Source organism: Halichoeres trimaculatus, unplaced genomic scaffold (genome assembly GCF_033239565.1).
Source record: "Halichoeres trimaculatus isolate MK-OKI-2021-1 unplaced genomic scaffold, fHalTri1.1 fHalTri1_scaffold_1, whole genome shotgun sequence".
Lineage (NCBI taxonomy): Eukaryota > Metazoa > Chordata > Actinopteri > Labriformes > Labridae > Halichoeres > Halichoeres trimaculatus.
In genome coordinates, this window is record NW_027437179.1 from 29,075,940 (window position 1) to 29,102,599 (window position 26,660).

At 39.6% G+C, this 26,660-nt stretch overlaps 1 protein-coding gene across 2 annotated transcripts in view; it reads left to right on the top strand.

Annotated features, from left to right (window-relative positions):
- kcnab2a (potassium voltage-gated channel subfamily A regulatory beta subunit 2a) overlaps positions 1–26,660 on the top strand; it is a 105,842-nt gene that overhangs the window by 26,823 nt on the left and 52,359 nt on the right. For both annotated transcript variants that reach the window (XM_074667831.1, XM_074667837.1), the window contains exons 2-3: positions 21,181–21,348; positions 24,199–24,240. In XM_074667831.1, the coding sequence (XP_074523932.1) occupies positions 21,272–21,348; positions 24,199–24,240 (119 nt within the window). In that variant the 5' untranslated portion in view covers positions 21,181–21,271. The remainder of the gene's footprint in view (positions 1–21,180; positions 21,349–24,198; positions 24,241–26,660) is intronic.

Here is a 26,660-nt window from a genome sequence, read left to right on the forward strand (position 1 = left end):
CCATGGTAAGTAAAATGGTAAGAAAGCCCAAATAGAGGAGTATTGTTATTTCAGCTGCAGCTCATTTGATACTTTAGGGCCATGATCTTACCAATAATAAACTTTCCAACCCCCATAGCAAGCTGGACTGATGACACCAGGCAGAACAGATTCCTGCTGCCGACGCCAAGTTGTGTCCGTCATCACTGTATCACACCACAACCTGGAAACTGTAGGATAGGTTAAAAATTTCTCACTGCTTGGTCGCCCTGGCAGTGGCATAGTGTTGTTTGTGGCACTGTGTCCTTGTTGGTTGACAGCCCTTCATGGTCATCTGCCGCTGAAGCCCACTATCATCAGTTTTTGATGTGCTGAAGTCCATCAGAGCAGTACTGCTGCTTGCATAATTCTTAATAGCTTTCTTCTCTTAGTTTGTTTAAGTTACTTGACAACAAAATATCCTCTCTATGAGCACCCATTGTACGGGCATTTCGTTTTAAAGCATTATATCAGACACAGTGTTGTGAAAACAAAAATGTTGTAGTGTTTCTCACAGACGTGGGTTGTGAAAGAATTTGTCAATATTGTCAGGCCTTTTGTAAGCATCTTCTTAGCAGGAGGGGAGAGGGTTTTTTTTTACTAAGATGTATCTTGTAGGGCTCTTACTAGTGTCATCTCTGAAGCTTAAATAGATAAATTTTTCCATCAATGGACCTGTCATTTTCCTCTATAATTAAACATGTAAAATGTTTAGGTACCTGAGGTTTAAGACCTAGTATGATGTCTTTTCTTTCCCAGAAAATTCATTCCTTCACCTTTTGTTCAGATGTGGATGAAACTGGGTCAAGGCACAAGCCTAAAGAACAAAAATAAAAGCTTCCCTTCACTCTTAATGTTTAAAAATGCATGGGAACATAAGAGTACAGCTGGAATTGCACATATTTCTTTCAACACTTTGAGGCATGTCACTAAATTATTGAATCATATGAAAGTGTTGAAAAAACAAGTAGGGTCTTTTTCTTTCCTTCACATCTTCTGTGAGACAATAGCCTGTTAAAGCAGCAGTTCAGTGTGAGCTCACAGGAGGTTGAAGTGAAGAACACCAACATAATACTGTATATGAGAGGGTCGTACCAATGACTACTCAGTTTTCTCACGTATTACCAGTTTGTGCTTAAAACTTAAATTTGGTTGGCCAAATCCCAGGCCAACCATAATTTATTTTCAACAAAAGTAGCAAAGGACAACCAGATCACACGTCATATAGAATCAATCTGCACAAAGATGGTGCAGCATATTTCGCCTCTGCCTGTTGACACTGTGGCTAAAAATTAGTCTCTCTTTCAGGCTGATCTTGAGAGTCAGAAAATAATGACAGTCAGTGGTCTGAGGAGCAACTGGGTCCCAACCATCTCTCTTAGGGAAAAGTGGAGCAAAACTATGCCCTGCAATCCAGACAATGGCAGCAGAGCTTCTGATCACTACAAATAAACTTAAACCATGAGTGGTAGTAACAATTGAAGCAATGCCAAGAGTTGTGATGTTTGTATCATTTATGTTTAAAAGCTGGGTATTAAGCAGGATAATGTATAATGAGCAGGTGGTTCCTGACAGGGTGAACAAGACAGACACTAGTTCTACTGTTTTGGTAGTGTTAGAGTCACAGAGGTTTCCTTTTCCATTCATCAGTTCTTAACCTGTTTCCTGTACTGTGAAAAAAAGAGAAAATAGCTTTGTTTCCCGGTTTACAAAATGGTACCATAGTCAGAATAAAGAGAGTGGCAGAGGTAAAATCATCTGAAAAGGGACTGGCTATTTAAAACAGGTTGAGAAAAAGATGGAGACAGTAGGAGGTTGGGTGTACATACATCCAACGACAGGTTAAAGCACAAGAGTTCACATGAGGCAGGACTTCTTCTTCATGATATGTGAGGAGATTGTCTACCGCAGATGTTTGCTACGTTTTTGCTTTTTGTCTGATTTTCAGAGTAGCTTGATGACTGGAGCCAGTCTGACCCCTTTGCATCCATTTATAACAAAAAACCCAGAGAGCTTAAACTAATGACTGTCAAGTTTGTGATAAGTGTACGTCTCAAAAGTCTAATGGCATGTTTCCAAAAAGTTCTTCCTTATTCTGTTCACTATAGTTACTGAAACAAGTAACCATACAATCAGAGCAAACCAAGCACCAACCTATGAGGCAATGCAGAAGTTCTCAAGTGTCTACTGTATTTTCCACACTATAAGGCGCTTCGGAATATATGGCGCACCTTCAGTGAATGGCCTATATGAAAACTGTTTTCATATATACAGGGTGCACCGCAATATAAGGCGCATAGAATAGAAGCTACAGTAGTGGCTGGGGTTGCGTTATGCATCCGCTAGATAGAGCTGCGCTAAAGGGAATGTCAACTAAACATAGACTGTATAAAACATGGATGTAGTCTTGCCGACCTCACCCGTCTTTTTCTGAAACAGAAAATGAAGCACATCGGCTATAGCGGCCATATTGGTAGTGGCAAGGGCTTAGCCCACAGCCATAGGGCGCCTGTCGGTCACGTGACACTCAGCTGTGCCTCTTATTGGCGGAGCTCACAGTCTTAATATCCTCTGAGCGGCCGAGTTTGAAAAATATTCACCCCCCGTACAGTGGGTGCTGGTAGTAAAATTAGCGACTCAGACAGGTGACATTTTATGAACCAGGCTGTAAATAGGTTAATTTCTGCTTTGAAAACTGCTTTTTTTTTGGCTTGGTGTGTATGTGACTTCCGGTACTTCCAGAGTCAGCCTCAAGCGAACACACGAGAAACAGCAGATTTTAGCTCTTCCGTATGGTCTCATATTCTTAGACCAGAGGTTGCCGCTTGGTTCTAATATAGTTTAGAAGATATTAAGATGGCGAGTTTAGCCAATCAGAGGCACAGCTCAGCTCACCAATATGTAGTCACCCTATAGCTGTTAGTGAAGAGGCTCAAAGTCTGCCCCATTTCCAAAATGACCTTGGCCGAGGATTTACTTCTAAACTTTGATTCAGAAACAGATGGGCGATGCCATTTATTAGACAGTCTATGGATAGATAAACAGAAAAACACAGAGAAGCTAGAACGAGCTAAACTTGAAAAAGAGTTTCATCAACTGAATCGACATTGTTTTTCGTGACAAATGAGCTCCAAACTTTCCAATTATTATCATCAACCGCAACACCATTTTGCTTGGTCAATCATATTGTCAATTTTCAGCCCTTATAATGGTTAGGGATGGGTACTGAATTAGGTACTTTTATAGGTACCGACTGAATTCTGTCAAAAGTACCGGGTACCGGTTCACGTAGAATCATAAGGTACCATGTTTAGGTACCTAAATGCATCTTTTTGACTGTGAGAGAGTGGAAGAGTTGGCAATTTTCCAAGCTGGACATAAACACAGCATTGCAAGGTTATATACGGAAGAATAAATATGTTAAGTTGCAAGAAATATAAATATTTAATTATCAAACAAATCAATATTTTTTTTACCACATAAACACAAAAAAATACCAAAAATTGGTACCGTTGAGTACCTGTACCGATTGCCAGGTACCGGGTATCGGTACCGTATCATTTCAAAAGTTAAAGGTACCCATTCCTAATAATGGTTAAAAGTTTTTTGTGGCTTTAATTCCATATGGTATGTGTAAAACTTGCAACTAATTGTCCTTTACATCTTTTAGTAGTTCAGTCTTTCAAAGAGCCTAAAGCGATCTCTTCCAAAAGGCTTCGTTCCTCCAGCTAATGGTCCAAAACTGACTCTTCATTTATCATCATTACAAGGATAACCAGCAAATCTTTCAACTGAAACACAAGGCAGGAAATGTTTGACTCCTGATTTAATTTATCATCAAAATTAATGATGAAATAAGTGATGAATTGTCTTATAATTTGTGTTTGTGCTGCAACATTGGGCAGATTTTTCTGTTAAATCCTCAGATTCAGATGACACTGCCAGTGAGAAGGTGCAATATTCATAGGAAGGTTCAAAGCTGAGCACACACATATGTACATTGTTACCGCACCGCCGCTTGTGTGTTTTCACGTCTCCACAGTCCCACACGTTGCTTAATGTTAGCCTCATGATTTACCAAAGTTAATGTAACAGTACAGATGGCACGTTGATTCAGAGTAACACCTGGACACATTGCACTGACACACAGGATCAAAACAAGTGCCATTACCATAATCCACATGGAAGCCCTCTTTTCTTGGAGCGTAGCCGCTGTTGCCGCGGGGACGCAGAAATCAGTTGGTAAACAAACACTTGAACCTCTACAGTGATTGTCTGTGACACAGACTTTGGGCAGGCCAAAGGCATGAATAAACAGCGTAATGGTTAACCCTGCATGCCCCAGGAAACTGAGCGCTGTTCTCATGCTTGGATGCTCCGGCACTATGGGTGTGTGTAGGTTGTCTGATGTAATGCGAGTGTGTGTTGGAAAGAAAGAGGAAGATAGACTATTGGTGTCAGTCTTCCTTTTCTCCTCCTATAGAAACTTTGTGTTAAAGCATGCTTAGATGGCTCCATACACCACCATACAGTCATTGTGTGGGCACTTGCATTTAGCTATTAAGTTTGTCCTACTTTTCACAAGAGCCTCGGTGTGTTTTATATGCCTGCTGCACTGCAGCTCCCATGTCAGTACTCAGATTCTGTTTGAAGGCAATGCTGCGCGACCATAACGCACTGAAAAACAAGCAACCAGCTGTCTGTTATACACCAGTTTAGTGTTTATAATAGGCTTTTCATTCATACTGCATCCAGAGGAACTTTGTAAAGCAATCAGTTGCATTGCCCTCTGGAGTAGAAATGCTTGAGACACTCAGATTTAAATGAATGATTTTTCCACAATGCATTTACTATAAGGAGCAGAGCTTTGTTATAAAAGAGCAGCTGCATAAGTGTCCTGAGGTGGTGTGTGTGTGCACGCGTCTGTGTGTGTATGTGTGTGTGTGTGTGTGTGTGTGTGTGGAAAGTGACCCTGCCAAGTCATCCATGAGTGAGTCAGATATGTGATCAGAAGGATGGAAGCCTGTGCACTTTATGCGTATACACAGGCTGGTTTTATCTGCAGTCTGCATTTGGTCCTTGGGTTACAATGATGGCTAACAGAGGACGTGAGGCTGCAGACCGTCACTGTCTCATCAGTGATAACCACAGTTAAGGCTGCAACCTCCCTCTCAGCTGGCATTTAAAGCCTGTGTGAATGACACATACTTTGTCAGACAGGCAGATTGTCTGTGCTCTACAAATCTTCAGGGTTTTTCTGCCATTTCAAAGGGACAGTTTTAGGCCCAGCTGGACTTGTGTAGTCCTGATTGTCTGTCTGCCAACAGTCTTTTTCCATGTGTCTTTGTTGACATCATTCTGTTGTTTTGCTTTTTAAAAATCACATTTCCCTCTATAATTAGGGATATGGCACACACTCATGTTAACTCTTTTAAAATTATGTTTTTAACAGTGAGTTTTGTTTTCCAATAAAGAGGAAGACATAACCAATTAGTCCCACAGTGAGTTTTTTTTAACACCCAACACAGAATTACTGTGTGTTATGTAACAACATGTATTCAGTACAGGAGTTGTATAGCTGTGCTCACCCTGGTTTCTACAATGTTGACTTTTATTTACATATTACACTGCACCAAAAGATGAAATTTCTCGTCCCAAAATATTTCAAAACAGAAATTCTTGAGTTATACTTAAGTTATTTACAAAAAGTCTGTTCTCAACTTTAAATTTAAACCCTACTCTTTACTTTCAAGTGAGGGTCTACATTAAAGAAATTTCAAACACTTTGTTTTGATTAATCACAGAGAACAGGAAACTGGTGAAGAAGGATGCACTACACAACTTTTCACGTCCCGGTACTAATACTGATATTGGTCCAACCCAATACTGGTATTACTTTAACATTGACGATGAGACTAAAAATTATGTTTTGGCATCTTAGAGCTTTTCTAACTTTGTCAACCAAATAAAAGCGAGTTAACATGCATTCATAGGGATGATCACCTTTGGTTTTGTAATACCGGGATATAACACAGCTACCAGAGAGAGCAAAAAGAAAATTACCCTGTTATAAGTTTTAGCTCATTTCACACTTGCATATATACACCTTTAAGGCTAGGTGCCACAAATGCGCGTTTTAAGATGGAATTCAATGCGTAGGTCATTTCAGATGTCAAAAAGCTGATCATCAAAAGAATCAAAAATAAACACAAACTTTACATTCCCTCTTGTGTTTCACAGCCCATTTCAGTAGGCACCATAGAATATTAAAAAAAAATGATGTCACCTGAAGTGAGGTTGCCACAAAAACTGCTCTCCCTGGTGGCTGGTTGCAGTATAGGTAAAAAAAAATCTATCTTCCTAGCCATTCCAGTTGGGATGTGGTCATACTCAAAAAAAATTAATACACCTCGTAGTAGAACTGTTTCTCACATCTGATTGTTGTGGTGATTTGAAGATATTGTCAGGCTGCCTTGTATTCAGGTCCTCCCTTTATTGAAAAAAATCATTTCCATTAGTTAAAAGAGGTTAAAAAGGAGTCTTTTTACATTACAGGTAACTCTTCAATGACGTTGACCAAGGTGAACTTGAGTGGATATTAAGTTACCTGCCCTCCAACCGAATCAATATAATCAATACCCTGGTAAATCTCTGTGTTGTTATGAGTGTGTATGCATTTTGTCACATGTTCAGCATGTGCTGTTGTGACTGAGTGCATTGGTCAGTCTTGTTCACATCATCACATTGAGTGGGAAAAGCATTATGGACCGTCGGAGGATTAGGTGGGTGGATACACTGTGTACTTCCAAGTTTCCCAGGATCCTAGTTTGTTACGGTGATACATTAAAAGCCAATACACCAGAAGGACACCAGAAGACAGAAAAAGTAGGGGTTCAATGTGTAACCCGAGCTGGAAGCTGCAGTTTTTCAAGGGTTCAACTCTGAGAAACTTGTTTTCCTTGCTGTAGGCCTACATCATCCTCTAGCCTATCTACCCTCAGAACAGGGAAGCAAAAAAGCCTCTAATGGCTACTGGTGCTAGGACAATATATAGTCTGTAAGGTGATTTGAATTGGCTCCTGTGGTGATTAACACATATGCAAAAAATCCATTGTATTGTACACAGTAGAAGACATTCAGAAGTATTTGTTTCTTGAGTCGAGTTAGCTGACAGTAAAAGAAACCAAAAGTAGAGCTGGAGTCAGCATCTTAACCCTTCGTCTTTGGACTGAAACTTCAAAGCTAACACAAAACAAGCACGAGTCAATGCTCTGTTCTTCAGGATTTAAAACAGAACAAGGCCTACACCATATTTAGGACAAAGAATTTGCTTTCCTTCCTGTGCAACACTTTGACATGCTAGCACTTAAGCCGGACTTGAAATGTGTGAATGCACGTTTGCACGCAGTGTGTACAGCACATGCAAGGCAGTGACACAGAAGTATCACCTCCTTCTTTTTGCTGTCACAGTTCCTCATTGACCTTGTGCTGCTGAGAACGACACAGGCAGGAATAAGAAAAGGATGTCTTGTTCCAGTGAAGTAGCAGCAGGATGCCATCATGAGATCATACCATTGCTTAAAGGTCATGGAGCTGATGGTGGCTGCAGCTTTGTGTCCCGTCTGCTGAGTTTCCTACAGCATCACAAACAGCCGAAATGTTTCAAGAAACATGAGGGGTGGGGTGTCTACCTCTTCTTTTAGTCAAAAAGCTGCATGTCTAAACAGGGAAGCAGTGGAAAGAGGCTTGCTAAATAATTCATGTTTAGAGTGGCCCAACGCACTGTTAATAGCTGAACTGTGCAAGCTATGCTATGTAGCTCATAGTGTTCAAATCATAGGAAAATATTTCTGCATGACGCTGAAAATGTGGAATTCAGTCAAGATTTTTCACATGACATGAGAGAAGGAGGGTAAAGACTGAGTGTTGCTTTAGAGCACTAGTCCTCCACGGACCAGCCTGCTCTCTGGTGCCTGCTCAGCGTTTTCTCCCCACCATGTCTCCTCAACTGCAGTTTCCCCTTCTCCTCCTTTTCCCTTTCTTGTTTTTGAGCAATGCTTTCTTTTCCTCATTTTCACCCCCTCCTCCTTCTTCTTAAAAGGTGTGTTCCGGCCTCCAGTCGCCGCAGGCTGCCTCTCCTGAGGCCACTCAGTCTACTCAAAGCGCCGCCAGCCACTTACTGCAGTTGCGCCAGATTTCATTAGGAACTCTGGACCATACTGCTTTCTGTTTTCCCCTGATACAAACAAGATCTGTCAGAGAGGAATGGTAGCGCCCTTAGGGGGAAGATAAAAACTTGTTTGTCTGAAAGTACTGGAGTTATCAAGAGCTTGTTTATGTGAAGACATTTGAAGATGCATATAAAACGTGGTGAATAATTGAGCAACCCATTCAAATGATCAGCGTAATTGCAAAAATAGAAAACAGACAGCAGAGAAGTAGAGAGTTGGACAACTCTTATCTGCTGCAGTGGCTCTCTGCCATCTGTAGACTCCAAGGAATGCTTGGCTCAGTTTAATCTAAATCCAGCAGATAACTTAAATACCACCACTGGCTATAACATCTGTATTTAAGGCAAACAGTTTTATTTCATTTGTTTAGAGGCTGTAACAGCAGAGCAGAATCCAAATTACTCTTTGTATTTGCTTATTTATTCCTAAGTTTCCAACTACAGGCCTCACCAGAACCCATCAGTTACACAAACACTAAAGCTGCTTCCCTGTGAGAACAAAGCTGATGTAGAAGAAATATTATAGATGCTTACTTTGGCTACAGCAGCAAAAAGAATCCCTTTTGGTTTCTTGCAAGGTTTCTGACCTGAACAGTTGGCTGCACATGCACTCGTACTGTATTAAGGAACAGTACAGAATGTTTTGTGCAAAATCACTGTACTGGTGTGAATAAAATTGTACTGATCTGCTGCTGTCTTCTTGATCCTCCCTAATGACTTTCTGGATGTATTGATCGCCCATGCTGCTGTGTGACCCTCTGCTCAGCTTTGTTTTTCTACCAGCTTCATGTTTTCTGCTCACCTATGCACAACTTAATATTGAAATCCTCTCTGCAGCCTGCTCATGCCCTTTGTCATAACGTGTGCAGTGATGCAGATGGCTCTGACATGTAGTTCTTTAAAAGGATAAAAACTAGGGCAAGCTATAAATAGGAAAAGGATGCTGGGTACCTAATAGATTTGCCAAAAAAGGGTAATGTATTGCTCATTTCACTTCTCTAAACGTCTGCTTACAGTTGGTTTCTAACAGGCAGGGAGGCACAGTTTATTTAACATCCTGGTGCTTTAAAATGTGAGGGAAACAGACGTAAAGAGTGGACCATGCAGGTAATGAACATGTGGTAAAGGTCACTCTAACACCTTGAGCTTTCAAATTGAGTCTCCTGTGTGATGAAGGTGTGGGATTGTCACTGGACCAGGGATGGAGGAAAACACTGATATGCCAACGTATCATCAACCTGATGCAAGTATGGATATGCTGGGGCCAAACGTGAATTGCGGTTTATTGGCCAAAGAGGAAATTGGTGGCATCTTAATACCAGAAGAAGGCAGCAGGGTTTTAGACAGAAAGACACTGTAAAGATTGATAAGTTGCTTTTATAACAATTAAGAGAAACAGCTGTTACCAGCGTTAGCAGGACTCGATGCTAACGCTGCTGAGTTCAAGTCCAGCATGGAAAATCTTCGTCTACTGTTCCACTTCCTCACTGTCACAAGAATGGATTTAGGTACCTCAACATGGTACCTTTAGATTTTATGTGAATCAGTGCCCGGCACTTTTGACAGATTTAGGTCGGTACCTATAAAAGTACTACATTTGGTGCCTATCCCTAGTTCTGTCACCCCCTCCATTGTGTTTTGACTGCATGTTCTCGCATCTGTAAACTTACCCCAACTGCGTGTTCAGTCCGGCATGCCACAGGACCAGGACCACCTGACAGCTTGAGTGGTGAGATGGAGTAGATCCAGTGCTTCCCATACTAAAGACGAGTCTCTTCTCATCCATGTTTGGCTGTAAAACCTCAAACCTGTTGACACCTGGCCTTGCTCTGCTCCCATTATTGGCTTGTTGTTATAGTGAAGCTAAGTACAAACCAGTGTTGCCATGGTTTATTTTATTTTGAAAGTCACTGGATGTTTTGATGTGGTTTGAGTCCGTGACTTCTTGTCCTGCTTGATCTACTCTGTGCATAGTGATGTATCACTGTCCCAGTATCACGCAAGAAAAGAAGGCTTACATATCTGATCCAGAGCACTACGTCTTGCCCCAGCTGAGACACAGCCGCCATGGAGCACAGCCAGTGGGAGTTAACACATTGTTTGAAGAAAACACTTATTGAATCCAATGCTGTGATGGAGCACAGAGTCCATTGCGGTAGTTACTGCTTGTTTTATGGAAACTGAGGAGGAAATCCTTCTTCCTAAGTACATAAAGGTAGAAAATTGGGATCTAAAGTGGTGCATGTATAGCAGATGTTTCACTGAAGGCAACAGAGGAACGGTGGTCAATGCAATAAGGCCTGGCTGAAGTTACTGATGTCACAGTAAATACGACGTTCGGTAAAAGTGTATGCATAAGCTGTAGGGCTGGGATAATATGCTTTTCTCAGGATTTGATTCCATTACGATTTTTGGGGAAGCGGTTCGATTTAAATTGTGATTATCCGATATTTATGATTTATGCGATTTTTACTTTGCTTTTTTAACACTAGACCACAGGAAAAAGTTAAATAATAATGATAATGTCTACAGACTATATTAGGTGCTATATTTTCCCAGTAAAATGCACATCACATGAGTCAGACAGAAACATTTACCCTCTGCTGGAGAAAAGTAGTAACTTTTTTCCAATCCATTTTTCCAGATTAAAAAGAAGGATTTAAGTATGAAAAAACAACAATTTTTTTTTTGACGAAGAATCCTGATTTTGATAAATCAGTTTTCAATTTTTCCTCCCACTCCTAACAAGCTGGTTGTGTTCTTGCTGTGATGTATCATTACAATTATTTTACAATATATAGATTATCACAGTATTATGATATTATTGTTATCCTGGGGCGAGTGTCACGTAGTATCATAAGTTACCAAGCAATTCTCACCATTACATTAGACAAGAACACTGACATCAAGCCCCACATTTGTATCATTGTGTTTACCAGTCTGCCGGGCAGAGGGAGAGCCAGCATGAGGAAGACGGTTTCATATTTCTGCTGCAGTGTGCTTCTTAGTTCTCCCGCTTCACTGCAGCATGTTCTCTCCCTGCAGTGATAGCGGAGGCTTCATTTCAGATTCACAGGCCCAAGTTAGCAGCCCCGCACCCCCCCACCTCCTCTCACTTGTGATATCCTATTCACATGATCCATAAACCTGACTTAATGGATGGTATCTCTGTCGGAGCGTCTGCAGCACCTTGTTGTAATGTCAGAGGTGGACTATAAGTCAGCACATGAGCATAAAGGAAATGTTGAGCAAGGACATACAGGGTGCTGATTCATCTTCATGCTGTCAGTGATACAGGCGGCCTGGGACCATACATCTCATGCTGTATAATAACCAGGAAGAGTGGACTTCATCATGGGACTTCATTGCTTGTTTTTGCTAAAAAAACTCTACCCGAAGCAGTACATTCAATCACATCAACCCCTTGTTTCTCATCTAACACCACAATATTATGTTTGTGCTTCTCTTCCACACACGGAGTATCATTATTGATAGGACCACAGATCCCAAACTGGCCCCTATAGAACACATAGATGCTGAAAAGCTTTGCTGGAAAAAAAAGGGGTTTGATATAATTAAAGTATTAAGGATTAGACCTTCATTTTATTATGCCCTATATAAGACCTCTCCAGCTGAACTCTAATCTATGCGGGCCCTGTCAGAGCAGCTGATGATGGGCATGGCTTAGAGTTTGGCCGTATGTGGTAAACCTCTATGTGTGAAACAGCTGCAGCTGTCGAAGAACTTAATGATTCCTGACGGCGGAGCTCTCAGTTGTGCTTTTAACTTCTTTTAACTGGGGGAGGAGGATTTGTATCACAACTTTGCTGTATAAATAGGCTGTTTATGCAAATTGCTGTTTGCTTTTTTCCTCTGCTGGCAGCCAGTGACCTGCACTGTTTCTGTAATCAAGGGCCCTCCAAAGCTTAACAGAGAGGAGGGGAGCTTTTAAAAAACCTCAAACAGTCAAATGATTAGAGTTAAGATGATGCTCTGACATGGACTTACATCTCTTACAAGCTTTCAACTTTGATCGTCCGACAAATGTCGCAACAGAAGAAGTAGAGGAAGAGGAGATTCCGTCTGAGTCCTCTTTGTAGCCTCTTTGACACATAACGAGGTTAGCTTAGCTTCTCCTTCTCCCTCCCTGGCTCACTGAGCTCCCATGTAGGATATCCCCGGCAGTTCTCGTCTGTTAGCCTGTCTCCCTCTTCCGCAGCCATCTGCTCGGGTCCGCGTGTGTTGTCCGCAGCTGCCAATAAACTACACAACACAGTGGTGCGCTTTCCAGGCCAGCACCGCCTGCCTGTTTGCCCTGCTCACGTAAGCCTTGTCTCAAGAGGGAACTCACTCAGGCTGGGTGTAGGTGGATTTATGGATGGAGAGCCTGAAGAGCTGCCTTTTGTGACTCAATTTTGCATTTTGTTTGGGAGAGATTGAGATGTTTGAGACCAGTAGAACAGGGACTACAGAGATGTTTGTTTAGATGACTTCATCTCCCCTAGTATGACATAAACCATCTTTTCTGTTCCACAAAGAATTCTGTAGTACAAACACCTCACTCCAGCTGTAATGTCATGTGCAGTATTTATCCTACATGAAGACTGATTTTCTTCCCATATATCTTAATTTTTCCCAGTGCCAATATTGAAGATCCTGTTGTTGTGACTAAGATCCCTAGATGAACATGTGATATAAAATTGTACACTGTATTTGCCAATAATTTTCCACAGGTTTTCAAATTTCAGATCTCTTCTAATGGTTTTGTTACATATTGATAAAACATAATGGCTTCCGATAGGAGTTGACCAAATATTAGCGTTCAAAGATTATTGGGATTGACATACGTCATTAAGCCCTTCATTTGTACCTTTTTTTTTTTAAAGAGGCTGTGAGGAGTTTGAAAGTGATCTTGAAAAATTCTCCCTTCTAGATGTATGCCTGATCGTAATCCACACTTTAATCTTTAATGAGATTATTAGCCCCAATATTGCTGGTTACAGGTTATTTTAAATTTCTACTTCTTAGCTTCCAGGTCGGGTCGTCCAGGACTGGATTGATTTACGGCACATCTACGTCTCTATGACAAACAAGTTTGGTAGTGAGAAGAGATTACACACAGAGATCTGTGTTTTTCTCTGCTAAAAAAGATTTCTATGTCTAATTTTGTAGTGATGGTGGACACAGGAGTCTAACTATTAGACAGAAAAAGGACAGAAGAGCAGATGAAAGCTACATGGGAGAGTGATACAGCTGTATCACCGGGGGGGCAAGCTAATTGTGATAATGTTCATTCCAACCCACATGCAGCAGTTATTCTGCAGTGGTCTGTTCAAACTTGAGAGTCTATCAATAAAATGAAGAATGAGGTTACGTTAGCTCTGCTTGGTAGATGACCAGCGGGACATAGCTAACCAGGATTTGCACTCGTAACACAGTGCAGACATGTCTCACATGTCTCACCACACTTTCAGTTACGGTAAATATAAACAGCAACTAAACTACAAACTGACAGTGTTTGCTTTTTGTCACGTTAGCTTACAGATACGTTGGAACACTGGGCTTCTGATGCCGCTAACATAAATCCAGCTGCTACAACGTTTACTTGATGTTACGTTTCAAACTATAGCGCCACGTAACTGTACTGATAAATACCTTGCTTTGGCACGTTGTAGCCAGTAAAAAGTTGAAAAAAACTTTTGTTTTGGTCCGATCTCCATTTAGTTTCAAAACAAACACACGCCTTGCGAAAGGTAATTTATGACAGTGTACAGAGACTCCGCACCACAAGGTGGCGAGCGAGTGTAATTAAAACAGACCCTCCTAACATAAATGTCGCCATTTGATGCATGGTACCAGAGTTAGCTTAAAGCTAATTGACATCTGCAGTCCCTTGGCAGGTCACAATTAAATCATCACATTGTTGTAAAGCACACATTTGCGCACACACCCACTCACCAATGGACACACACAGACATACAGACATACATTGCAGATCTCAGATTAAATTGAAAAATTTCGTTTTCACTTACCCCTCTTACTGATTGGTTAGACGTAACGGAACTGTGTGACATAGCTGCACTGAAAGTGTAACTGGTTCACTGTTAACTCCTGCATATGAAGTTGAAAGTTTAAAGTTAAAGTGGAAGTTTGCAAACTTCAAATTATGAAATTCAAAGCCTTTAATCTCCCCTGTAAGTAGGTTTGATGAATTTACAATTTGTATCTGAAAAAAAAAAAACCAATTTGGTCAATCTCAATTAGGAGGTATTATTATTTATCTCAGAGCCTCTTTTAATATTAATTCATACTAAATTTGTGAAACATATCACAGTTATGCTTTAAGCAAGGATTTAAGTTAATTTGAGAAAAAATCATCACAAATTCAGCCTTCATGGCAGCCTCTCAGTTTCTTGTCTCATTATCCATGCTGTGATCTAAGTGAGCGGGATGCTATGAGAATGAGGCACTGCACTGGCTGTGTGGGGAAATGGGGGAATGTACCAACCTGTGTGATTTTAACATGAGAAAAATGTGATAAGTGAGCGTGAAAGTAACACCGCAGCCTTTCAACAGATGTGCATGTTAGATGTAAAAACACACAAACTTATCACTTTAATTTTTACTATATGTTGGGGTTGAAGCTAAAGTAATAGGTGCAAAGCTGTCACACACTCTACAGGAAGTAACTGTATTAAAACAGTTTGTTTCAGAAAGTAAATTAGAGTTATGGTGGCGCTAAATTTCAAAGTGGTGATGTGACTGGGTATGAATGCCCATTGATGCAGCAATGTTTGGGGTTTTGTTTTCCTTGTGTCTGTTTTTATTTCATTTTCCAAAAATAGCTGTGCTGATCCTGAGTTGGATTTTGTTTAACTTGACATTTGCTGAGCTTGTTAAACATGATGATGTGCAGACAGCAGACGTGTTTATGTTTACAGTTCTTCATATGTTGCCGAAACTGCCTCACTTGTGCAGTATTGATTGTCCACTTTGAATTTGCCCTTAGTGTGAATAGTGTCTTTACACGTTAGCCCTGTGATTGCAACATCCCAACCAAAAACAGAAAGGTTTAGGCCCCTTCCCCTCCACAACCCTAACTGGAAAAAAGAGAGGAAGATGGAATTAGAGCAAGGTTTAGATCCTTCTTTTTTCTCGGGTAAACATATTGATTGTAGGTAAACCCAGGGGCCCATTGGTGCCACTTTGTCGAGAGAAGTTTCATCATTTCTCTCTATCCCTGAAATGACGTGGGTGTGTTAGCAGTGTGATTACTTTTTATCAAAGTATGATATATCTGACAGAAGTTTCAATAGTTCCAACTCTAACTTTGACATCCATGTTACAAATTATTAACAAAATGTAGCGCTGGTGATTAAGGGTTAATCGATGTATCCCCAGCTCTGCCAACAACACTTCAGGCTTCACTTGAACAAACACAAAACACTGAATAAAAAAACACAAGGGGCTGTGTTGGCGTGAGCGTGGTGCTGCTTGTTAAACTTTACCTGTAAGAAGATAAAATGAACCAGAATAAAAAAAACAGAAAAGCCTCAACTGGAGGCTCTTCAGGTGCAGGGACAGTGAATACGTCCTCATTTTGTGACTATGACAATGGCAAATTTTACTCTTTGTTTACTCAAAAGAGAGCAACCAGAATGGGAGCAAATGATAGGAAACATTAACAACTGTCTCGTAGCCCAGAATTTCTGTCATAGCCTGTGTAGTTTTCCTCTTGTATCACTCCGCCCTCTTGTACTCTGATCTCAGCTCTGTTCTCACTGTACTTTTTTGTGTACCTGCTGTCTCTTTCTCTCTTCGTCTGCAGTTTTAATCTGCAAAGTGCACCTTGGACCATTAGTGCAGTAAATCTGAGCCCTCTAACTTGAGCCAGGACGAGTCTGTAGTGTACCGCATTGCTGCAGTCAGCAGCAGCAGCAGCATCCTCTCCAACTGCACCTCACAACAGGCAGCTCTGTGAGACTGGTGCATTGCTCGACAGCGTGCTACAATCTGTGATCAGGTGTAAACACCAACTGTTCTGACTGGTAAATAAATAGGCTGGAACAGCTGATAGTAGTCTGATTGAAACTCCAGGAAGGAACCAAGTAAGCATGGGACTTGGCCTTATGTGGTAGTTCTCTTCATTTATCCAGCCGTGTAATAATTGGACAGGACAGGTTCTCTTTTGATATTAACTTTAAAAGCACTTCACTGCAGGATTATTTCTTGTGATGTATTTTTTCTGTTTGTGGTTTGGAGCTGCCAGTAGCTATGATCATGAAGCGTTTTCTTTACTTTTAAACTTAGTTGATAGGTTTGTTCAAGCCTCCGGCATCTACAGTGCACTAAAGGTCAAAATTAAGTGTTTTGTTCAGATAATAAGAAATATTACAAAATAGAACACACAGACAGAAAAGTTTCTCTGGGTACAATTTTCCACGATGTGATTGGACTGAATTCCACTTTGCCAACTTCTATGTTCATGCACTTACATGACCTCGCCTCTTGGAATGCAGTTTTTCAGGACAGGGGTACCCAGTGGTCAAAAATATATTGAAGTTTTAACACGAGCAAAACAATGTGTTGTTACGATTAGATAGATGTTACTCTCTCTACATATTCTGCCTTAATTATAAAATCTTTTGGCTGGAGTCTGGATTTTCAGTACGTTATGTATACTTTAAAATTAGATGCTTGTTTTGGCTTTAATATCAGTAACGTCTTTTCTGATGCAACAGAGTTTACAGCAGTCTTTACACTATGGGAACCGAGGGGGGCAAGATTCTGGGTTTTTGTTAATGAAGTTATAATTATTGTGTCATTATGTGTACTTTGTTTTCAGTAGGGGTCAATTCGGGACTGCACCGAGGCCAATTTTTTACTCAGACTCCGACTACGGAGCGATGTTATTGTAATATCGGCAGAATGTGATTTGGCATTGTTATGCTGACACATGCAAAATCTGCCCTGAATAAGCCATTGTCTGAATAGATTGCTCCAGAATCAGTATTGTCCAGCATTGATGTTTCTCTCTTAGACGAGTAAAGTAACAGTAACATGGACGCTTTTCCTTTCCTTATATGTTCACGGATGCTGGCTTTTGAACTCCCCACCTCAGTTCATCTTAGGGTCAGAGAAGTTGCTGGCATTTCTGGATGATGTTTATACATGGTTTTCTCTTTGGATGGTACAGATTGCAGCTGTATTTGTGGATGCAGAAATAAACTTTGTTCACAGACGGTCGATTTTCCATGTGAAGGTTTAAGCCCATGCAGTGAGTTCCACTGCAGTCATGTGCTTCTTATTTATTTATTTATTCATGCATCTATTTATTTACTTAAAGGGACAGCGTGTAATAATGAACATTTCAGAAAAGCATCATGTAATTAGGCCAGATTTAGTCACAAGGGTAATTTTTATCTGTAGTCCTTGGCAGGCCAGAGCACAGCTCATTACAATAGAAAAAGATACAAAATACACTTAAAAACGAAACATCCTGATAGCATAAGATAAAACACAATAAGTTACAATAATTTCAATTATATATATATATATATATATATATATATATATATATATATATATATATATATATATATATATATATATATATGTATATATATATATATATATATATATATATATATATATATATATATATATATATATATATATAAAATACAAATTAATATTAAAGTGCTTTTTTGGTGAGATAAAGAGCTACTCCTGGAGTTGAACCTCACAAGAGGTTGCCTCCAATTGTCTGATCCACTTCTCCAATAGCCCATATCATACAGGTAAACATGCACACATTCAGACCAGTACGACAGCACACACCCACTCATTTTTAAATAGACACACACACACATCCTCACAGAGCAATGGATTTAGTGACTGCAGACCTGATGTGTTTTGAGCCACTGTTTCAGATGGGTTTTAAATGTAGGACATTCCCTTATTGTAACTGGTACCTTTCTACTGCCAGTACCTAAAGACTTAAAGTCAACTGTTGTTTATTCCTGCCTTGTTCCCGTTTTACAGAGATGTCAGTCTTTGAATCTTTTAATGATATTATGTACTGTAGATGAAAAATTCCTCAAGTCTTATTCTGAGGAACATAATTCTGAAGTTTTTTTACTTCCTACTCACTGGGGCTTCAATCCAATCTTCATCTGCATTTTTTTTCCTTGTTGTTTTTTATTTTAAAATACACATTTTATACCAAAGATTTCTGACCCATTCAATTTTTCTGAGACCCCCTCAGATATGGTGGGTCCCAGGGACTCACTGCATTGAACAGTTATAAACATCATCACTCAAGCAAACCTTTCTTCTAAGACATCTTTATCCCTTCTCTGTGCTACCCCCATTTTACAGCTGAATGACCTTCAACAAAGGACAAACATGGATTTTTTTGTATGCTTGTGTGTATTACCCATCCTGACGCATGCTTGTATCACATTACTTGTCTATTATAAACAAATGCCAAGTTGGATTACCTTGAGCTCTGTACCTAAAGAAAAACAACATGAAAATATATAATGATGGAAAATTCACCTGCTTTCTTAAAGGAGAGGGTGAATTGTGCATATTATTTCATTTTTCATCAAATCAGCCATACAAAAGCAAATGTACAGTTCATTATCACCGGAGACTGAGAACAGCTGAAAATCCCTTGCAGTAGATTAGGGTCTTGAGGCTCTACGAGAATATATGTTATCATACAACCCGCTGTGTCCTCTGATCCACCTCAATGACGGATAATCCAGCAGGACTTTTCCAGGCTGTGTCGTAGATCTTCTTCCATGCTTTTTACCAAGCCGGGGTCATGGCATCATCATCATCACCTGATAGCAGGTATGAGTGGTGTCCCATCGTGGTTTGATTGAATCCACCGAGTGGGGAGCATCAAATGAGTCCTTGGGAACCCGGACACCTACTTTACTGTCTGGGAAATTGATGTGAAGAGAAAGTCACCTTCATGTTATCATTACGATGTCGCTTACAAGCCATGACTCACGTGAGTGCAGCCACTGGTGAAATAGGGTGACTCTGTCAGGGTGACATGAGCACTCTCTCTCTGCGGCTTTACCCCGTTGATGTCATTCACCAGAGTTAACTGGGCTAAAGATTCAACATTGATCCCTTTCTTCTTAGGATGTGTAGTTTGCTTTAAATGTTCTCATGAGGTGTTTTAAATGTGTTGTCTGAGATCACCTAACCATCCCTCCAGCGCTCATTGATGCTCAGCTCTTCTTGCGATAGCCTCTTCTACAGCAGTGGCCTGCTTCTTGGGCAGACACTTTGAATTATTCATAGAATCCAGTCGCTCTAAGCAGTGGATCAGCCACAGTTTGCTGTGATGCACCCACATACGTGCAGCTCACAGCAGCAGCAGGATGATGAAGCAGGATCTAGATCTTTAAAGGTGTTAAAGTGGGCTGTATTTTGCAGCTTCCTGTTATTTTTCTGTATTGTAGTGCAGGTGTGTTTCTTTGTAATCATACACCTTTATCTAAAAAGTGTCTTTAGTCTCAGAATGACAGACAAACCTCTGTTATGGTGATGTGACACAATCTTTTAATGCTCAGCTGGGGGGATCTTCAGAAGTTACATTGTTGTTTTATTCATTCAGCTCATGTCCACAGAGTGAGTACACGACTCCACCTAGTGGTGAAGGCATGTAGCAGTCCTGTTAAGAAGGTGACACAATGTCAAATAAACTCACTCCTCTTTCTTGAGTATAGTTTGCATTTTAGTCAGTATAACTGTGTATTTTGGTTCAGGTCTAAATGACAAGCAGTGCTGAGAGTTTAGCTGATGGACTCTGCCCCAAATGACCACCCTGTCTCAAAAATTACAACTTACTTACTTACTTGGGTGAGACTTCTTAGAGGCAACCAGTCAACTGGGCTGTGATTGGGCACTTTGAAGCAGGTTATTTTTTAAGTCCCACTTCCTTGTTACTGTGGGAGAGTTGAGACATTCTGTGACTTTTAACCTGTCATACTTCTTGTCTGAGAGATGTTAATCATTACTGCACATGCTTTATATTTCCATCAAAAGCCTTTTCATTCCAGTGGCTGGAAGTTTGCCTTGGTTGTTGATTGCAGCATCAAACAGTTAACCATAAACTATGACTGATAAGTTAGCGTGAGATGTCTCCCCTAGTTTATACTTTTTTTTCAACTAGTTAATTATTTCACAAAATTTGGTCTGTCTTGTTTGTGACACTTGGATAAATAATTGAAAGGTAGCAAACGATTAGAGCCCTAAATGTAAACCTCATTTGTTTACCTTGTATTTAAAAGGTCACATTGATCCCTTAAGGTCACACTGTTTAGGTTGGATTCAGCTGAAGAAGAAGACCCCTACAAGGGGTGCTGGAAGGACAATTGCTACCTTTTCAACTCTAAAGCTTTACAGCAGAAACTTGATGGATTTCCCCTCTGATCATATTGTGCAGTGTTCACATTGTTCAACGGCTGCATTGACATTAATTTTCTGCATTTGTGTTGAACAACATGGTCTAAATTATGCAAATTTCCTCAATGGAGGATCACTAAAGAATATCTATTCTATTCTATTCTATTATATTATATCACATTATATTAATCCTTTGTTTGTTTGTTTTTTGCTGGGGAAAATCATAGAATGCTTTTTAACTTGTTGAGCCAATACCTGGAAAGCATGGTATGATGAATAGACAACTTTGCTGTTACTGATAGTCGATAAATAAATGCATAAATGATAAATAAGGAAATAAGAAAATTAAGTGCATGGATGGACAAAGATAATTGATAGGGCCAAACAGTTATAGGCTAAGTGCACAGAAATATTAATGTGATTTTGTTGCTGAAACAAACAAAAGCAACAACAACAAAAAAGCACCACCAACTGACATAAATGTACTCTCTTTTTTTCGACAGAGGCCCCGTCTGGTGATAAACTGTACCCTGTGGTCCCAGTGAAAGAGCACCACCCCAGGCAGGCTGGCCACACCCCCTCCCTCCTGCCTCCATGTATCCTGAATCTACCACAGACTCCCCCGCTCGCCTCTCCCTCCGACAGACTGGCTCCCCTGGCATGATCTACAGGTCAGCTGATGGACGACACAGACACAACTGTAGGACAGACTATAGGACTAGAATTGAGTTCAACGCAGTGTTAAATGCTTTAGAAGAGGTCATTTAATTTCTAACGTAATGTGCCAAAGTACTTTTACAAAATCTTAGGCTCACTGATCCTTTCCTGGGCCCACCTTTTTGTTGGGTCAAAAAGTTGAACAGGAACCATGGCAGGGTGCCGGTTTGGCCAGGTGGTTGAACTTATGTCCTTCATACAGATGTCATAATTCACAAGTCAGGCTCTTCGAATCTGCAGCCCTCTGCTCTGCTGTTTCTTACTTTTTCTTCTAATTTCTCACTTTCTCCACTTCCCAATCCTCTATCTGAATAAAGACATGAAAGCTCAAATATAAAACTTAACATGTCAAGCACAGCAAGTCTACACTTTAAAATGTTAGCAGAATTGTACAATATTTTCATAAGATATTTTATAGTAATTAAGGTATGATCACTTCACAGGTTTTGATTATAATGTTCACAGTTTTAATATTTTGGTTTGAAATTTTACTCTAAAACCAATACAAGAACAGTGCAATGCCATGAAATTTTTGTTCTAACTTATTACCAGGAATTAAGTGTTTTACCGTGTTATTTCACAGTTAAATACTGTATTGAAAATTTCACCTCTGATGATGCAGCAAATCTAATTAACTGTGAAGTATGTACTGTCACTTCCTGTGGAAATGTTAACGTAAATTATTTAAGAAAGTTTATCGTAAATAATTGTGAAATATTGACACTAAACTGTTGTGAAATTGCTGTGGAACTAACACAAATCATAGCCAATAATTTACTGTAAATTTACAGCCCAAAACATACTGTGTAGCTTAGTATGAGAGATAAGGTAACCATGCTTATGCATTTGATACCAAACATGCTTGACTGCTACTGGAGCACTTAAACACAAGGGGCAGGACCTTAGAAAGTGCTAAACATAGTTAAATATTTGTGTGTTATATACAGAGTAGAAGCAAAATAAAAGGCTTAATGCATACTTGCTATTGTTACTGAAAAATAACATTGTAATACTGACCTAAATTTGTAGTGTGAAAAGTAGCTTGAACATTTTTTTTTGCTGACTATTACTAGAAATGTGTTCAACTGTGAAACACGAAAGACAAACTCATATTAATTCATATTACAATCTGTAGGCATGAACAGCTAATTTGTCTAAATGACACTGCACTATAATATTCAACCAGCATGTGGCGCCAGAGATTCATCATTTTAAAAAAGCCATCTGTTCCACTCTCTGAGAGGGGAGGCAGCTTACTGGCTCTGTTTCATATTTACTTCATTGTGAACAGATGGGGTGCAGTAGCTGTGAGCTAAAAAGTTCTGTGATACTCCACTGATACCATTGGACAGTCAGAACTTGTCTTTCTCTTTAGGCAGGAGAACAATTAAGAAGATAAGATTTGACATGTTGTTTGATTTGCTGTCACTGGAAAGACACTCGGACACAACCCAGTGGCCTTTTACCACAACATCAACACCATTCATCATTTTCCATGAACTAGTATAAAGCCACTGCTTTCATAAACACAAGATAATGTGCAGTGCATCTCTCGGTATCTCCCATAATGCAATTTTTTTAATGAGGACACAGACACTATTTTAAGTACTGTATCATGTGAGATTTGTATTTAATACAACCCTTCCTAAATCATATTGTACAGTTAACTCTTCTGTTAGGTTTACATAATATAGTACAATAACTCTTCTCGAGATCAACACATTTGGTAAGAGCTTATGTTAAATGTATTGTTGATTTATAACGCACCTTTTTCACTGTAATATTTATGTTATTTGAGAAAGAAAATAGCGCACATTTAAAGAGGAATAGTTCATGAGTACTTTTTAAAACAGTACAATATGACATTGCTTTCTGAAATAGTTACATTGGACGAACTTTATAAACAATGAGAAACCTCTGAGGAACCATCCAGATAATTTTTTTTATTTTGAAAATGTGATTTTTGATTAAAAAAAAAGCCACAGATTTCAGAGTGCATTTTGATGAGAAAGAGAGATAAATGAAGTTAATGAATATACATTTTTAGGTGTATGGCATTTATTTTGTATACTTTATAAAGCAATGATCCATGCATTTTCCCATGTTATATATACAAGTAACATAATTCACAGAGATAAAGTTGCACTGATCTCAAAAAAGTATGCTTCAGATATAGGGCTGAACGGTTTTGGAAAATAATCTAATTGCGATGTTTTGGGACTAATATTGCAATTTTGATTTACAATATGCATTTTTGGGGGGATTTATATCTTCTGCATTATTCACTAAACACAAAACATAATCAATAAACCATTCTATAGTATGACCAACTCGACAAAGGATATAAACAAGTCTTTCTTGTACTTTTTAATTATAATCGAAAAAGAAACTCTGTTACTCTTGCTGACAACTTGAGGTCAGTAAAATTCCAAGCAACAATCATTCTACTATATGGATCCCTGTAGCTCATGTTTTTTTGTTTGTTTTTTTTCCAGCACAGAACATTTACTTTTTCTGGTTTTAACAAAGAATGAGTACAAGTAATTGTATTCTACCTGGTCTGTGTACATGAAACTTTTCAATTCGATTAACTGTTCAGCGCTATTCAGATATCACAAATTTTATTAAGTAAAGAATTTTGATGTCTGTTTTTCTTAACAGTGTGTTTTCCTGTCTTTGTCTATCAAAGTCAATATCTTTTTTCATAAAATTCTGTGTTAAATTTCCTGCTACCACTAACTTCTTTTCTTTCTTGCTTTAATTAACTAAAGCTTTCCTTTTCCTCCTTTCCTTGCTGCCTTCAGCGCCCGTTATGGGAGCCCCAAACGACAGCTGCAGTTCTACAGGTACCTGTCTGTCTCTGTATCCATCAGTCCATCTTTGTTATCACAAAGCAGGGTTTGCTTCAATATCCTCTTGTGTTTTTTTCCCTGACATTTTATTCTTCTTCTTAGTTTTGAGCTATCATAAGCTTCCTGCAGAGACGTTCTGTTTTGTCATTTAAGACCAAGCATCCATTAAGAAACCTCTGCAGTATAGATAACACTAATTGTCAACTATTTAGCTGGCAAAGCACTATGCAGCTTAAACCTGATATGGGTGGTGATGGATTTTGTTGCAAGGTTGCTCAAAAAACCTGTGCATCTACAAGAAATATCTGTGTTTAAATCATTTTTTGCCCTTTTTTGACATTTGAGACGTCTGCTGTCGACAAACCTCCACATGCAGCTATTACTGTTGTGATTCCTGGACGCTTTTTTGCTTTTGCATGATGAAGCAGATTACTCTTTCCCTATTCATCGTTTTTACATTTTTTTTCCAACCTTATGGGACTTATACCTGATCCGTCCAATCTTAAAAAGCCAGACACAGTCTCTCGATCAATGTTGTCGTTGAGATTTTCTCTTGGAGCAGGGTTACTTGGCACCAGTCCTCCAGCAGTGTGCCTTCAGCTGGTCTATCTTTTTGCTACTTTAGCGTAGGATCATGTTTTATGGACTTATACTAGGCCTTATTCTGCTGATGCAGTTATAAAAACCCCTGACTACGTGGATAGACTTGTAATGAGCTCGCTATCAGATTTTTATCTTGGCGCCTTGCTCATTTCTGTTCTTTTAAAGTGCAAACGACCCACCAGCTGCTTCCTAGGCCTGTGTGAGGGGGATCGATTCTGCCTGATATCCCTGTCTGTCCATCATTCTGACAGACAGACTGCCAAGGAAATTTGATCCTTTTCAGTCTTTGTAGCATCACATCCAAGGGGCAACAGAAAGACCAGAAGTGACATACACACCCAGCCAAAAAAACAGACTTTTGCGGCATTAAAAAGCACATTTACAGCCTGGTTTAAAAAACGGCTTGGGTCTAAAATGTCTGAATTATTTCTAATTCTAAGGATTGTTTGGTTGTCCAATCAACGGGCATCCTGTAGCTGTTTGAAAGGAAGCTCTGTGCCATATCCAATGTGGCTTGACAGATTGTGGATTGGCTTCATTTCACAGTTTCAGGAACAGACAAGTGATATTGTGAAGACTACGTCCATGTTTTATACAGTCTATGATTACAACACACAAAATGAGCCCATGCTGCTCACACAGTCCCTTTACTTGATAAGATCCAAATGTTTCCTATGCGTAGAGAATGATGCAACTTAATCTGTAATCATTTTTCTGTTGCTAAATTTGGAACTTCTAGTTCATCACCACTTGTGCTCTCAAGCATGCATTGTGGTCCTATGGTGCTGTTCTTTGTGTTTATGGCATAGTCTGTTTAGAACTGTCATGTTACCCTTTATGGGTTGAGAAGGCTTTTAGTCGCATATTTCCGGCTTTAGTTGTTAAATCATTTCACGGTTTTCAGAGGACAGAGTGCTCTGACAGCAAAGGTTGCTGACCACTAAACGTCCCATGTGTATGAATTAGAGAAACCTTGTTAAAGCAAGTGCTTCTTCTAATGCATTACATGTTCAACCGTTACATGCAAAGTTCTGCTTTCACATCATTGTTTTTTGTGTGTGACATAAACTTGAATTTTCTTGTGCTTCGAATCAACTGCAGCACAAGTTAAATTTCCTATTTATAAAAAAGAAAGTGAAATATTTAACTTGGTAAATTATTGAGTTAGAAAATATGTAACACTGTGTTTAACTCAGTATTAAAGAAACAAGTCAAGGAGGAGGTTGAAACCCAGAGAGATGAAGCTGATGTGGAATACCAAAAAGGGCAGGATGTCATGTGTCCACTTGAGGCTGACCACCAAAAGTACTACAACCCACATGCACACTAATTCAGAATGGTGATTTTTTTAATGTATACACACTGTATGGAGGACAAATCTTTCTATAATTAGGAAGTTTTGGAAATGTTAAGATGAGTTTGCCCTATCAGAGGCACAGCTGACTTGATTGACATACAGGCACCCTGTAGTTTTTAATGAGGAGGCTCAAGGCCCACCTCTAGATTCAGTTAACCTTTTCCTCCCGATAAAGAGAGACTTAAAACTCTGCATCAGTAACAGATTAGACATTGCAGAATCTACTTCCATATATCATACAGGGTATCCCTTTCAACACTGTAGTTGTTTTGGCAAGACAAAACAGAAGGGATTCATGCCAGGACTTCTGCAGTGACAGCATATTAGAGCAGACCGGTCACCTCCACCAAGGAGGTTGTGTTTTTGGGAGTTTGTCTGTTTGTCTTTGAACGACATAACTCAAAAAGTAACGAACAGATCTTGATGAATTTTTTAGGAAATATTCAAAATGGGA